This window comes from Condylura cristata, unplaced genomic scaffold, assembly GCF_000260355.1.
Source record: "Condylura cristata isolate star-nosed mole 26May11 unplaced genomic scaffold, ConCri1.0 scaffold00003, whole genome shotgun sequence".
In the NCBI taxonomy this organism is placed as follows: Eukaryota; Metazoa; Chordata; class Mammalia; order Eulipotyphla; family Talpidae; genus Condylura; species Condylura cristata.
The window spans coordinates 27,293,716-27,308,713 of record NW_004567104.1 but is presented as its reverse complement, the minus strand read 5'-3'; the positions used below and the strand labels follow the sequence as shown (position 1 = coordinate 27,308,713).

At 39.6% G+C, this 14,998-nt stretch overlaps 1 protein-coding gene across 1 annotated transcript in view; it reads left to right on the top strand.

Moving 5' to 3' along the window:
• ATP13A4 (ATPase type 13A4) overlaps positions 1-14,998 on the top strand; it is a 106,242-nt gene that overhangs the window by 61,243 nt on the left and 30,001 nt on the right. The window contains exons 10-17 of the mRNA XM_004675106.1: positions 128-298; positions 1,063-1,220; positions 1,819-2,007; positions 4,512-4,573; positions 7,936-8,086; positions 9,659-9,745; positions 9,970-10,123; positions 10,904-11,015. Of these exons, the coding sequence (XP_004675163.1) occupies positions 128-298; positions 1,063-1,220; positions 1,819-2,007; positions 4,512-4,573; positions 7,936-8,086; positions 9,659-9,745; positions 9,970-10,123; positions 10,904-11,015 (1,084 nt within the window). The remainder of the gene's footprint in view (positions 1-127; positions 299-1,062; positions 1,221-1,818; positions 2,008-4,511; positions 4,574-7,935; positions 8,087-9,658; positions 9,746-9,969; positions 10,124-10,903; positions 11,016-14,998) is intronic.

Genomic DNA, 14,998 nt, shown 5'->3' with positions numbered 1-14,998 from the left:
TCTCCTTGTCTCCCAGTCTTGGGTTGCTCCCGCCATGTGACAGTCTCATAGCAAATGTCTGCCAGTGTGCATGATTCAAATGAGCGCAGGCATCTACCTCACAAAATAAGGTGCTTGTTTTCTGTAGGAGAAAGTATTCCAGTCACTAAAACTCCATTATTCATGACGGATAGCTGTGTGCCCTGGAAAACACAGAGTGAAGGGGATTACAAACGGCACATCCTCTTCTGTGGAACGGAGGTTATCCAGGCCACAGGAGCTTGTTCCGGCGCCGTGAGAGCGGTGGTGCTACAGACTGGTTCGTTAGCATCTCTTTTTGTTATCAATTGTCTAGTGCCTTAAATTTATCAGGTAAGGAGAAACCTTTAGAAAACAAACCAGATGTAGACATACATTTGCTTGTTTAAAATCTGTATATTTTAAGTGTGAATTGAACACTCATGCATTTTATTAAAAATAATAATATTGATGACAATAATTATTATATATGTGCTTTGTAGTTTATAAATTGTTTCCACATATCAATCATATCTACACTTCCCACTCTGTATGTGACTAGACCAAGGTGGATACAATTCAAGTGACTTTTTAAAAGTCATACAGAGACAGAACTGAACCTAAAACTCAGGTCTTCTCACTCAAAATCTCAAGTTAGAAATGGACAAATTAACTTTGAAAAGTATGAGATGTAGCTCTACCAGTTCATTACTCACCCTTGAAAGTAAACTAAGTGACTCGTGAGCTGACATGCTCATAGGTTGTTTCTTATAAATGAAGATTTATTTGGGAAGGCTGTGTCCTGCTCCCAGTGTGGTGAGTTCCTATCACCGTGATGCATTAAAACTGAAAGGAGGAGGTGGAGGCCATAGAGAGTCATAGGACCTAAAGCAATAAGATATTACCACCCTAGTATGTATTTTTCCAGTTATCCTTTGGTTATGTTTGAGTTTGAACACTGTCTAAATATTTTTAGAGAAATGGAAAGTCAATGCGGTGGTTAGAAGAATATTTGCATTAGGTTTTGTCAACCTCAAAGTGTGGGGTGTGTGTTTACTGCTTCAGGATTCAACACTGCAAAGGGGGACCTCGTGAGATCCATTCTCTACCCCAAGCCAATGAACTTTAAGCTCTACAGGGATGCCATCATGTTCCTCCTGTGCCTTGTGGGGACCGCCACCATCGGGATGATCTATACTCTGTGTGTCTACGTGCTCAGTGGGGTAAGCTCTGTTATTCTTTACATATGTGGACACTTGCACTTGTTTTCATCTCCATTATATCTCAAGTCCATGCACTGTATGTTGACCTCAATTCAGAGCATGGTTTACAAACCTGGGAAACGTGGAGACCTGCTTATATACTTTTGTTCCCCAATATAAGCAATTGATTATGAAGTTCTATAGTAACAGATCTAATGATATAAGACCATCTAATAATATAAAGTCATTATTGAGATACCAATATGCGTCTCTTGCATGCATTCCTTACACTATGTATTTTTTTCATTTTCTAACCGAGAGTATATTTTTTTCAATAATGTATGTTTTAGCTCTTGATTGAAGAACTTTAAATAAAATCCAGATAGTGTTGGGGAGGCCTTTGCTAACTGATACAGTGTTATCTGCTGCTAATTACTGTAAATGGTTCACACATTGGCAAAATACACGGAGAGCCATAAACATGTTCACACCCGTGGGCCCACTCTTGTCATTCCCAGGAATTTGACCTGAAAAAAGTACACAAAAATGTCCTATGCACAGAACTGATCATTACTGATTGATCTGTTGATACAACAGCTAAAGAGCCATTGTCTTCCAGGAACCTGCCGGGGAGGTGGTGAAGAAAGCCCTGGATGTGATCACGATTGCCGTTCCTCCTGCTCTGCCCGCTGCCCTGACCACGGGCATTATCTATGCCCAGAGAAGGCTGAGAAAAAGAGACATCTTTTGCATCAGTCCCCAGAGGATCAATGTCTGTGGACAATTAAATCTTGTCTGCTTTGACAAGGTATGTGGGTTTCATCCTTGTTTTCATCTCCATTATATCTCAAGTCCATTATATCACCACTGTCATCATGTAGAGGTGTTTTATGCTCTTGCGAGGCAGGAAATACAGGATGTGGGCACCTGATTTCACTTCTGTCTGGTTGGGAGTGTTCTCTAGGAAAGTGAGGCCTCTTGATCTCTCTCATTCTGGGGTTTAGAAGAGAGGGAACAGGTACCTGGATAGGTATATCTTGAGGTTGTTTCAGTTCCAATATTATCTTAAAACCAATTAATTAAAATAGCTTCTGTTAACTCCACAGTTAAAACTGTCAGACAAAAAACAAAATTTTAATCTTTTGTTATGGTCATTTCGGTATCCCTAATGCTAAGGGTATTGCCTGTTATATCAGTGATCAATAACTATTTTTTTGAATTAATGAATGAATAAAAAGGAAGATTTTTACATTTTTTCATAAAGATTATCATAGTAGAACTGGGGTGTAGGCCAGAGGTGTGTGTGGGGGGGGGGGTGAGAGGATTCACCAGAGGGAGAGTGGGGAGCAGAACAGGTGGATCTTACTGAAATACACTTCTGAGAGGAACAGTGGGTGAGACAGGAGAGTTCTTCTGTGCAACATGGGTCTTTTTCCTGGTCAGGGAACGAACTCAGGCTATTGCGGTGAGATCGCTAAGATTTAATTAACCTGTAGGCCACCAGGGAGGCCCAGTTCTTAATTTAACTATGCAACACTATGATACTTGATGGCAGTAAAGCCCCAATCAAACATGTACCGTATTTTCCCATCTGTAGTATCTTGTTCAAAATTCCCCTTTGGATATATGCCAGTTACTGCAACCAGTCTCTTATGGCCTTTTCTCTTGAATGTGTTCTTTTAGCTATATACAGATGCTGGAAGTGAAGTTGTGAAAGGATAAGCTAGAAATGAAAATTTAATTGATAAAGGTGATGGGTGACGGCAGGGAGAGATCAATGACATTTACAGACAAGTTTAATGTTACTCCCAGTCCCTAGAAAGGAGAATTATGGCTCACTGGGTGCAGGACCCCAGACAAATGCCTACTTGTGATTAGGAAGCAGAAAAAAAGCTACACGAGCAGTGAGGCCATGGGCTTCATGGTGGCAGCTAAGATAAGGTAGGACAGGGCGGCCACACAAGCTTGGCCAGTGTGAGTGGCATCTGTGAGTTTTCAGCTCTGAGGAAGTCCCTAGTAGCCACTCATACTTGTTCTAGGGTGACTAAGGCTGAAGAATATTGTCTCTAGGGGAGCAGGACACCTGGAGGAGGTGAGGCTCCTGAATGCTTAGTTGGCATGAGGAATGCAGTTGACTGAGTCCCTGCCTGTCCCTGAGAACTGGCTAGCCTGAGAAAGGCAGGCTACTCCCCATCAGAAAGGTTTAATCTGTCAAAACTTTATATTATATAGGCAATTCAAAACTATGTGCAATACAAGGACATTGCAGGCTAGTGAATACAGACAAAGGCATGGAGGAGAACAGGGTCTGATTTTGACTAGAGAAGGACATTAGTGACAGGAGAGGGTATTTGTAGATGCTGAAAGTTTGGCTCAGAAAATTTTACATGTTCTTTGGGCTGTGGGGGAACCATTAAATGGTATTTTACTGTTGCCTTATTTTTTTTTTCAAAATTTATATGTTTATTGAGGTAAATTGTATGTAACACATAAAATTTACCATTTTCATCATATATGAGTGGCATTAAATATATTCACATTGTTGTGCAACTGTCACAACTGAAACGGGTGGGGAGAGGTCATTCAGATGTGACTTGGAATTAGAAGTTAGTAGGGACTGTGCAGTTTTCATTGTCACCAGCTTTTATTCTAAGCTTGCTATTGAATCTAGTGCTTCATTTTATTATTTCACTTAATCTTCACAACAACTTTATGCAACTATGACCATGTTTCAGATACAGGCTCTGAAACTTCAAGGGAGTAAACAGTTTGTCCCAGTTTGGCAGCTGGTGTTTTACTACGGGCAAAGTCCTTCATCACTCTGCTACACTGAGAAAATTACTAAGAAGCACCTTTTTACCAATGAGGTGTCATCTAACAGCCCTTTCTTTAGATGAGTGAAAAATTCTACTTTCATTGCTAATTTCTAATGAAATACTTTTATCTTCTGCCATAAATGGTAAGTGACCCACTGACTCCCAGATACTGGAGGCTTACCAAGGACCTTTCATCCATTCTGTCTACTATGAGAGCCTCAAATCTTTGAAATATGTAAGGTAGAAATTGTTTTCTTCCTTTTATCACCAAGAACACTGAAATTCTAAAAGATTCAGTGTCCATTTGCCACATAACTGGCCCAAGCTCACCAAATCTTCTCCCAGGTCTCCAGATATACACTTTATGATGTTGTTCCTTGAAGTGCTCATCTCAATGTTGTTTGCGATGCATATTTTCCTGCTAAAACATACCTTCTTGCTCTCCACTCTGTGGTTGCTGGGACTTCAAAGTAAACCAGTGCTTGTTTCTCTTTAGACAGGCACCTTAACAAGGGATGGCTTAGATCTCTGGGGAGTTGTGCCCTGCGAGAGGAATAGGTAAGTAGCTTGTATTAAATGTAGTTTGTCTTTTCTCAGCACTCTGCATTTTCTCTTGAAAGCTAATAACAGAAACAGTTGGCTTTGATTTTGGCAAGTTGTGGTGGCCAGGGTGTCTTCATTTAATTTCTCTTCTGGAACACTTCCAAGTTTTACCAAACATGCATATTTTCCCCTACACCCTACTTCTTGCCCATACTACTAACACATTCAGCAAATGATGGGGGAAGTGCTCACATTCATTCAAATCCTTGCTAAAATATAATTTGATTTCAGTGTATTAGTTAGGGACCTGAACTTGTCCGAGTGTAACTAACGTGGTTGATGCCAAAGTGCTGCCCTTTGAGTGTCTGGTACAAGCTGAATTAGGTGGGCAGAAGGCGAATTTTGAATTTCAGGAAGAGAAACTTCTATCCAACCACAGCTATTGTACTCAGGATCCTGGGTATGCTACTTCTGGGAATTCCAACTCTGATTGCTGGAAACTCCTCTTTCCTAGCCAGAAAAGACTCCAGTTTTGGCAGGTTGGTGTGGTAAAGATTTGCAGGGCCCTCTTAACTGGCCCTCTTGTGGCCTTGACTGTGTTCACTTCCCTGTCTGTTTTTTCTCCCTCAATCAACTCCAATGTGATCAGATCATGAAGCAGCTGACATTCAGGTTTGTTTTTTTTTTTTAAAGATTGATTTACTTATGCATGCAGAACTGGGGTACAGGCCAGAGGTGCAGGGGAAGTGAGAAGATTTACCAGAGACAGAGTGGGGAGCAGAACAGGCAGATCAACAAAGTACACTGCTGAAGGGAACAGCGGGCGGGTCAGGAGAGGTCTGCCACACCAGGTGGATCACCTCCAGGGCAGGCGGGGATTGAACTCATGTGGAAGTGGCGTTAGCTTCTTAGTGCTGTGCTTAACCCACTGTGCCACCAGGGCGGGCCCGTTTTTGTTTTTGTTTTTTTTAATGAAAGTATTTCCCGCTCACACTTGCAACTGAAAATTGCAGAACACCTATACCAAAAATTTGTATTATGACTTTTATTTGCATTTTGCAGATGACATACAATTTAACCATAAAATATTTTAATTACTTGTGTTTAATGCACCTTTATATTAAAATACTTATTTGTAAACAAGTCTGTTTCTTATGCTAGAAAATTAATCTTGGTGCTTCTAACTATTTCAGTCTGCAGAAGCCTCTTCTATGTGTTAAACTTTCTCAAGTTCTTTTCACTTTTCCCTTGAGAAGAGAGTGTTTTTTATATATTTGGTCTCCTTATTGATTAGCATATTTTTTTTGTTCTATCTTCAGCAAAAAAGTATGTGCATTTTTTTCAAATATGCGTACAACTTAAGAGTAGTCTTTTCCGCACTTATATTTGTAACCTTAATGCCATTGTATTGTGCATACATAGTATGCACAGTAGATGCTCATCTGAATGAATTAAGTATGCTTTTGAATGCTTTTACTTATTGAATTGACATCATGTTATTTATAAACTTGAAAGTTTTTATTTCTGAAAGTAAAATTTAATATAAATTTAAATAGAAACAATGGACATAATGCTTCGTCTATTGATTATTAGGCCTGCTACTTTTCCTTCCAAGTTGCCATCAACTGACTAAAGGAGCAATTTAAATTTAAAATAAAACTCAGAAAATGTAAGTAATAACATAAAAGACAAATGGTTCAATGCTAGGCAAGAAGTTAGTGCCTAACTTACTGGCTATTAAATAACTTTTTTTGTAAAAGTTTTATCTCTAGTAGTTCTTCCAAAAAAGGTCTTTCCAGTGTGGAGATACTTCAAGAACCACTGGCATGATGTCTTGTCTTGATAAATCATAACATTCAAATAAGAATACATGGGGGTGAGAAAGAGATTTGTTTACCTGTGTGCAATCCAGGGTTTGACCCAATCTGCAGGAACTAAAAATTACACACTCGGAATTCAATACTGATGATAGCTTTGCTGTCTTAAATATATATCTTTTCCTGGTCTGTATTTGTTTTACTATGTGACCTTAAGCTGTGTGCTAATCACACTCTCAGTAATCTCTTTCCTTTAGATGTTTACTAAAGTACCTGGGGGGTAGGTACACCACAAAGACAACTATTGTACACCACAAGGACAACTTGATCTTTGATTTATAATAATAATAACAGACATAATTATCGGGGTCAGTAGGCAGTCAAATGGCTTCTGAACTCTTAGGGAAGTTTAATGAGGAAACCAAGAAGAAATATGACTGACTCATGAGTGCTGTGACATGGGCTATTTCAAGAAGAGGCTGGGGCCACATAAGGCCATATGAAAAGAAATACAGGGCCCATATCATGAGAACTAGGGGTTTGATCCTGGTGACCAGACTTTAAGACAAACTACGACAGACTCATCCAAGAAGAGAAAAGAAGTTGAGAGATCAAGAAACTGTATAGTTAGAGGCCCAGCTAAAGGTCCCTGAGTAGCACTAGAGAAAGGGGGATAAAAAAGGCATGGCCCTGCTAGTGAGCAAATCTGAAAGACAATGACATGCGGAGGAGGGAGAAAAGTAGATTCTGACTGCTCTAAGGAGCAGATTTGGTCCAAGTGAAGGAAGCACCACGGCCACACAGAGTCCTCCAGATGGAAATGCTTCATGAGCCACCTACTACCTACTGCACCACACAATCCAGAATAGACTCACAGCAAAGATGTGCCTTAGCGAGGCCCAGGCTGATGAAAGAACCGGCCATGTTGTTGTGTTACACCTTAGTAACTTTTAGATAAAGTCACTTCCTGCAGGAAGTGGCAGTAGTGATGGCTGCAATTTGGGCATGAATGCAGAGGTGAAAGATCAGGGTGTAATGTTTTTTCAAAAATGATTTTCAGGGCTCATTTCCATTATGGTCTTTAGGATTTCCTAGTAATCCATTCACCCATGTGTGGATCAAACATCAAGTATGTTGGAGAGAAAGAGACCAAGACACAGCCTTGTCGTGAAGGATTGAGGGAGACCTACGTGCACCCATTTAGCTACCATGTGAGCCTGTTCTGTCTCACTGGTAGCCAATGAAGTGGTCTGGTAGCTCGGGTGGGAGTGGATGATATTTATCATTGAGGATGATGCATGTAGTATCTTCCTTACCTGTGGAACTAAATAATTGCCAGAGGAAAGGGTAAAGAAAAGAGGGAGGAAACAATTTCAGAGACCTTACTTCTACTCATCAAACTTCTGTAATGACCAGATACAACACTACTCATGGATGGGACTGGAAATTGGATGCTAATGTAATAAAGCACATTAAATTATATTTTGTAAAGATATTCTCTCCTCAAAGCTCTATTTTGCCATCAGGAGTAGGATCAAACCCTTTGTCATTTGTCTTCAGTTTCCAGGAAGTCCACAGCTTCACCTCTGGCAGATCTTTGCCCTGGGGCCCACTGTGTGCAGCCATGGCCAGCTGCCACTCTCTCATCCTTCTTGATGGTACCATACAGGGAGATCCTCTGGATCTCAAAATGTTTGAAGCCACCAACTGGGTAAGTCTATCCTCTGCAGAGACCTTAAGAATATTCTCTAATGTCAGAGTGATATAGGGTAATCTAAAATGTGAGGTCTCCAGCATGGAGTCCATGTAGCAATGAGGGACACACATGTCTGTTTTCTTCCTTTGTACAAAGCATCTCCATCATGGAGTTATCATGCAGAGTAAATGGAATGATCAGTTTTAAAGTCCTGAATACTGTGTCTGACATATGCTATGGATTCAGTAATATTCATATAATTAGAATTATCATATAATTGTTTTTCAGCTCTTTGTATTTAGTATGATCAATGTCTGGTTTCAAAGATTTTTTAGAGCGTGAGGATTAGGAATCATTGCTGTCTCCAGTGCTTAGGATAATGATAATGCATTGTTACTAGGAGTTTGATTCTTATAAATTTTTTAGTGATTTTGATTTTAAGACAATGAAAAAGACCATGAAAGAGCTTTTGCTGAGATTCTGGAGTTGGATTAATGGCAAATAGTGTGGTTCAGGACAAGGAATCTGGCTCTCCTAGGTACTAGATTTGGCTCTGTTCTGAATATTTGACTCTCAAAGTCCTTGTTCTTACTGGAACTTTGGGTCCCATAACCTCAAAATGAGGTAAGTGTTCACATAAACTAAAACAAAACAAGAAAAAGGCAATGTTACTATTTTTAAAAAGGAACTCTTATTCAGAAGCACAATAAGTAACAAATAGTTGACGTTGTTTATATGGACTGGAAAATGGGGGGAGGAGGTAAATGGCCTTTAGGAAACATACCTCTCCACCCACATGGCTCCGCACCCACCCCCTGCATCCTGGTACAGTCCTGAGCTCCTGTGACACGTGTGTGAAGCTCCCTGAAGAAGACCAGCCTTGAAATCCTTCCAACACTCAGATACTCACGGGTATTGGAAGCTCCTCATCTAGCTCAGCCAACCACCCATCCTTCCTGAATTTCTAAGTAGGGATTACAGTTTCTTCTCTTGAGATTTTTTTCAGCACTCAATGAAATGATGATTACAAAGCATTTTGACATCTTTGGTTAAAAGGTTCCTTTGACTATAATTTGGGGTCATTATGATAGCAATTACTGAGTGTTTACTGAACATTAACCATGTACATTATAGTCCCTGCCCTGTTGTGCTCTGAGGACTATCAATCCAAATTAGGCAGAGGGAAGAGCAGGAATTATTAGTCAATGCCTGGAAAAGAAAGACAGCAAGGTGCTGGCTTCACATAATTCTGACTCTCCAGACTCACTGTTTTCAAGTTAAGCTCTTCAGAAATGGAGGGTGAGCCTTTATATAGCACATTCCAACAGAGAAAGCAGGATAAATTGCATGAATAATTCAAAAGTGTCTGCCCTTCAAGTTCCACAGCATTTTCAGTGCATTGTATGTGTGTGTGTGTTTTTTCCCCCTGTGGTGAAATAAGACCGGTTCATCTCCATCAAGCTGAGGGAGGAGACACGGTGTATATGTTGAGGTGGTATGAGGATTTTCTGAAGGGGAAGGTTTAAATATAGTATCAGTGGAATGAGAAATAAATTTCTACAATAAAATATCCCATTTGTGTAACAGAAAATGGCTATTTCTGGGGCTGATTCCCACATCAAGGGAGTGCCGGCACAAGTGATGGTTGTTAAGCCCTGCAAAACAGCCAGTCAGGTAAGCTTTGCCTGTGCTCTACCCTGAAACACCCAAACTCAAGGGAAAATCTCTTGGAGCCCACAATTCTGGAAAGTCACAGATGTGTCTTTGAATTCCACATTTGAAACTTTGTGAGAGCTTGTTTCCCTTATTTGCTAAAATGAGGATCAGTGGAGGAGGAGTCCATTCTCATCTAGAATTTCTGTCAGTGTGTCTCTCCTCATTCCTCACTCCTCAACCAGGTCCCAGTGGAAGGGATTGCAATCCTGCATCAGTTTCCATTCTCATCAGCACTGCAGAGGATGACAGTCATTGTTCAAGTGATGGGGGGTGACCGACTGGCATTCATGAAGGGCGCACCAGAGAAGGTGGCCAGTTTTTGCCAGCCTGAGACAGGTAAATAAGTAGGCTTGTACTACAATTGACAACTCTGTATTGGACATGACAAACACTTCCCCTCAGCACATAATCTCTGAATTCAGTTGCTTAATGTCTTTGCTAGTGGATGACTCCTTGGCATCCCAAACTCAGTACCAAAAGCAAGCTTAACTTTCTATTTTTTCTTTTTTTTTTAATCTGTTTTCTGTCTTCCCCATCTTGGTGGATGGTTCTCTCATCCCTGCCCCACTTTAAGTTTCTTCTCAGATTCTCCCTTCGCCTTTAGTGTCTCTACCTTTTCAATTGCTAATCCACGACTCTGTTATATGATCAACTCAGATCCATAATCTCGCTCTATGAGATCAATTGTTGGTAAATTGACCCAACCCTCCCCACTCCCAGTACCTCTTACTCTAATTCCCCTTTCATACTATGACCAGATTGGTTTTTTGTTACAAAAAATAACTAAATTGTCACTTTCCTTTCATTCTTTTGGTTGCTCCCCATAGAGCCCAGAAAGAAACAGTCACACACATTTCCCATCCTTTTTTTTTCTTTGTTTCTTTTCACCTGCTTCCTTCTCATTCCCACCTCATGGATCCCAAGAGATTAACTCTGACTGTATATATTTAGAGTTTGTACTGACTTGTTTGTGTACTCTTTTAGAAGCATGAAGTGTCTTTTCATAGGCAAGACTTGGATCTGCTTGGAAGATCCAAGGACCAGCTGTGTCAATATTGCATATTAATCAATATTAGTCAATATTGCAATATTAATCCTGTGTTGTTTTCTGAACAGTACCAACTAGTTTTGTTAGTGAACTGCAGATATATACGACACAGGGTTTCCGAGTCATAGCACTGGCCTACAAAAAGCTGGAAATAGACCATTACACTGCTTCCTTAACAAGGTAAGGGGGAGGAATTGGTTCATGCTGAGTGGTTTGGAAGAGATGTGCCAGGTTGGGTGGTATGGCCAGTGACATGGCTTGCAAAATGTCTCTGAACATGGTTATACACATATATAATCATAATTGTCTGCTTATATCACAAAGTTCATGTGGTCACTCACTGGGAAAATGTATGAAAGAGAACTGTGTGACCTGTGAAATATGAGTTGATTGTACAGCATTGTGAAACAAACATATATATATATATATATAAGCAATTTTTCAGAGATTTTGCAAATGGGGTCATGGTCCCTTTTTGAGCTACATATAGATAGTTCTTTTAAAATTACAGTTGGAATCAGTTAAAGGTGGTAAGATATTACACATCTCTGAAAAAATTGTTAGAAAATACACAATTTGATGAAACACATAGAGCTTGGATTTAACACATATTGAGGTAATGTTTAAAGAAAGACTTTGGAAGGGCCCTTAGAAGAAGTTTTGATATGTTTAGCTAAAAAATAAGGATGTTCAAAAACTAAAATGAGCTTGAGTATTTATTAGTTCAAATTTACCTGTTTCATTTTCTACTGTTTTGAGGCTAATCATGCTTATTTCACCTTCCAGGTTGTGGCCAAGGCTATCTGTCAGTCACTATTAGCAGTAGTGCTGTGGAAATAATTAAGGTTTATTTTGTTGTTCAGAATTTCACATTGGGGGGGCTTAGCATATTTGCATTCAGTCCTGTCAGACTTAAGACTATCTTTTTGTAACTTTATTTTGGACTACTCTCTTTAATATACTAAAATAAAATTGCACATACTCTGTAAAAAAATAAAAGAATGCAATGCTCTTCTATATAGTAAAAATAAAAATCAAAATATAAGTGTATTCCCAAAAGTAAAAGTGCAGTAAAGTCTCATCTCACTGCACTAAATCAAGTGGAGAAATCCATTGCTTGCTCCTGCGTGGGGTAGCCAGACTGCAGCCCTAGGGAAGCAGACTGAGACAGGTGTGCTTTATGAAGGAGAGATCCTGACAGTCTTCTTGTCACTGAGGTGATTCTGAAATGGTTAAAAAATCTGGGAAAATAGTTATCATTTCCTTTCTGTTTACATGGTAATTACATTCCTGGAAAAATCAATAGAATATTAAAAATGTGCAAATATGCTTTGTGCTTATTGATAGAACAGAGCAAGGGAAAATATAAACAATTCTACACTTTTCTAATGTAAAATAGGGCATGTATACTATAATAGTACAGCATACTATATAATAGAATGATAGCATAATATAAACCGTATTAACCTATCCTGACTTAGGAAATTATAAACAATATTTTAGTGCCTACACAGAAAATCTTGTATAGATGTTTAGGAAATTTCCAAATTAATCCCGTGGAGACAGGGGACAATTTGCTGACTGGTCCCAGCCCTGCCTCTTTGGAAATGGGCAGTGAGACCCTGGGGGACAAGTGGCTTATCTGACCTCCTTGAGTATTAGATTAGGCTACTCTCTCTGGGGTTAGCAAAATGTGACCCTTGGAAATTTATTTGATCCACTCAGGTCACTCAAGTCAGGGATCTAGAAGAGAACTCTGAGATTGCATCTACATTAATTTTTTTTAATTGAGGTAATACCATAGTATAACAAATTTCAGGTGTGCATGAATGCAAATCAAGGTGAGTATAGAAAACATTAAGTTCACCTCTAGAAGTCAAATGCTTGAGTCTCACAATTTGAAAAAGAGGTAACGATTCTAGAATTCAACAAAATTAGGGGTAGAACTTGTTTCCTGAGAACTTGTTCACAGATATACATGGATAATCTGTCGCTATACTGCTGCTTCTAATTATGATAATAAAATATGTTTACATATTGTATATAACTTTCAAATTCATGTCTTTGAGGCTTAGGCATGTAACAAAGAACTTCTAGCAGGGTCATGATGTGCAGTAGGCAATGGGGAGGACTATAGCCAGGAAGACAGTGTATGTCCTGACCAACGCAAAGCAAAGTCTGAATACAGCTTACAAAGAGAATCTGATCCAAGGTAGTCAATTTACCTTTGCTATGTTAAAGCCACATCACTACTACTTCTTCTCAGATTAAGTTAATTTACCCAACTTTTGCTCATACCTGATTAGGGCAGAACATTCTTTCTATGTGTGTATGTGTATGTTACTCAGAAAGTTTCCAGTGGTGATATCGTAATTACTTGAAGGGTTTTTGGCCTGCTTTCTGCATATCTCATTTTTTAAAAATATATGGATTTTAAGGATTTGAAGTGTAACCACAAAGATGACAGTATTCTCTTTGTATTATATTGCTCACTCTTCATTATTCTAGATGTTTCAGAGGGAGGTAGACTAATAGCTGTACAGGAAACAGGAGAAGATAGCATGCTAGTCCAAGTTCCAGTTTTGAGAACACTCAAGGGACACTTTATTTCTTGATTCAGAATAACATACGTTTGAGCTAGAAGAGACTTTGAAGATCCTTTAGTTCCACCACTTCTTTTATCAAAGAAAAAATAGATTACCAGAGAAAGTGATTTACCCTTGGCCACAAAAAGGAAAGGGACTGAGCTGGGATTAAAACTCTGATCTCCTGAAGATTATGCACTGAACCCTATAATGACCGTGTGACAGAAATGAACACCAAGAGGGCCACAAACTCTGACAGATGTTTCACCCTGCAGCCGTTTTCTCGGTTCCTTCTTGACCTCTGATTGTCTTATATCTTTCTGCCTCTGGAAGTAGTACCTAAGTAGTGCCTCAGGTCTGGGTTCAAGGACCACCCAAAAGACTAGAGGGCCTCAGTCTAGTGCTAAAGAAGTTAGTCTTCAGAACTAACCTAGATAAGACCGTCTCCGGGAAGGCTTCTCCACCCCAAAATGATTACTTTTTTTTTTCTGACTCCACAGCGCTCTTCATTACACATAAACATGGCCCTTTCCCCAGACTACATGTCACTAAGAAGATCTAGTCTAATTTTGTCCTCAAGAGTTAATTCTCTGAAGTTAGAGGCTGTTTCTTTTCTCCTCCTTTTCCTTTGCCTTGTTCCCTGCACTTACGTAGGTGTTTGTTAAATGGCCACGTACTTGACAGACTGACTTCAGTTTTTGGAGAACCTGCATGGCATTAGAACTCCCAAAAGAGGAAATAATTTTTCCTAGGTTGCTTAGAAAACTTATTTTATTTATAAATATTTTTTAAAAACTCTTTGAAAAGGAGGCAAATATTTGGTGAGTATGTCCTGCATCAGGTATGACGTGGGCATTGTTAAATTGGATGTTGAACCCGGTGATTCACTAAGTTCTTAAGGAGATGAGACATAGAGGCAGATAAGAAATGATAACACATGAACAAATAAAACCTGAACTAAATTGAGGTAGAATAATGTGATGGGGGAGCAGTCACTTTCCTGGGGAATCTTTATGGGGTAGATCCATGTAAGTTGGGTCTCAGTATCCAGGGAGGATTTCAATGTCAGATCCTGGGAAACTTACAGCTTTTCCAAGAAATAAGAAGGACTATTTTAAAGTAGAGCAATTATTCAGAGGTCACTTGGGATAGAGCACATCCATAATGAGTGGTCCGACTTGATTGGAGGGGTGGGATTAAGAATTCAGCCATAGCTAAAGCTGGAAAGATTACCTGGAATTTCAGAATAGGAAATAACCACCACTCTGAATCTGCTCTGAGGTAACTAGTTCAACCTGTCCACTTCCTGCTATTCTGGTACAGATGTTAGCTGTGACCCAAGAGCATAACTAACTCCAGTTCCTGCAGGACCCAAAGTGAAGCCTAGCATTGAGATACACATGGCGAGCAAGATTCAGGGGTATTCCTGAGCCCTGGTTTTATCAGATTCAGGTAGTGCTGTTGTCTTTTGCTTGTAGCTCCTCAAGCTGTCAGGGTTCTGGATCTTAGAAGAATATTTGTACCCAACTACAAATATTCCCTCTGCATTTGATCCTGTGGAAGGAGCCTCAGAGGCCA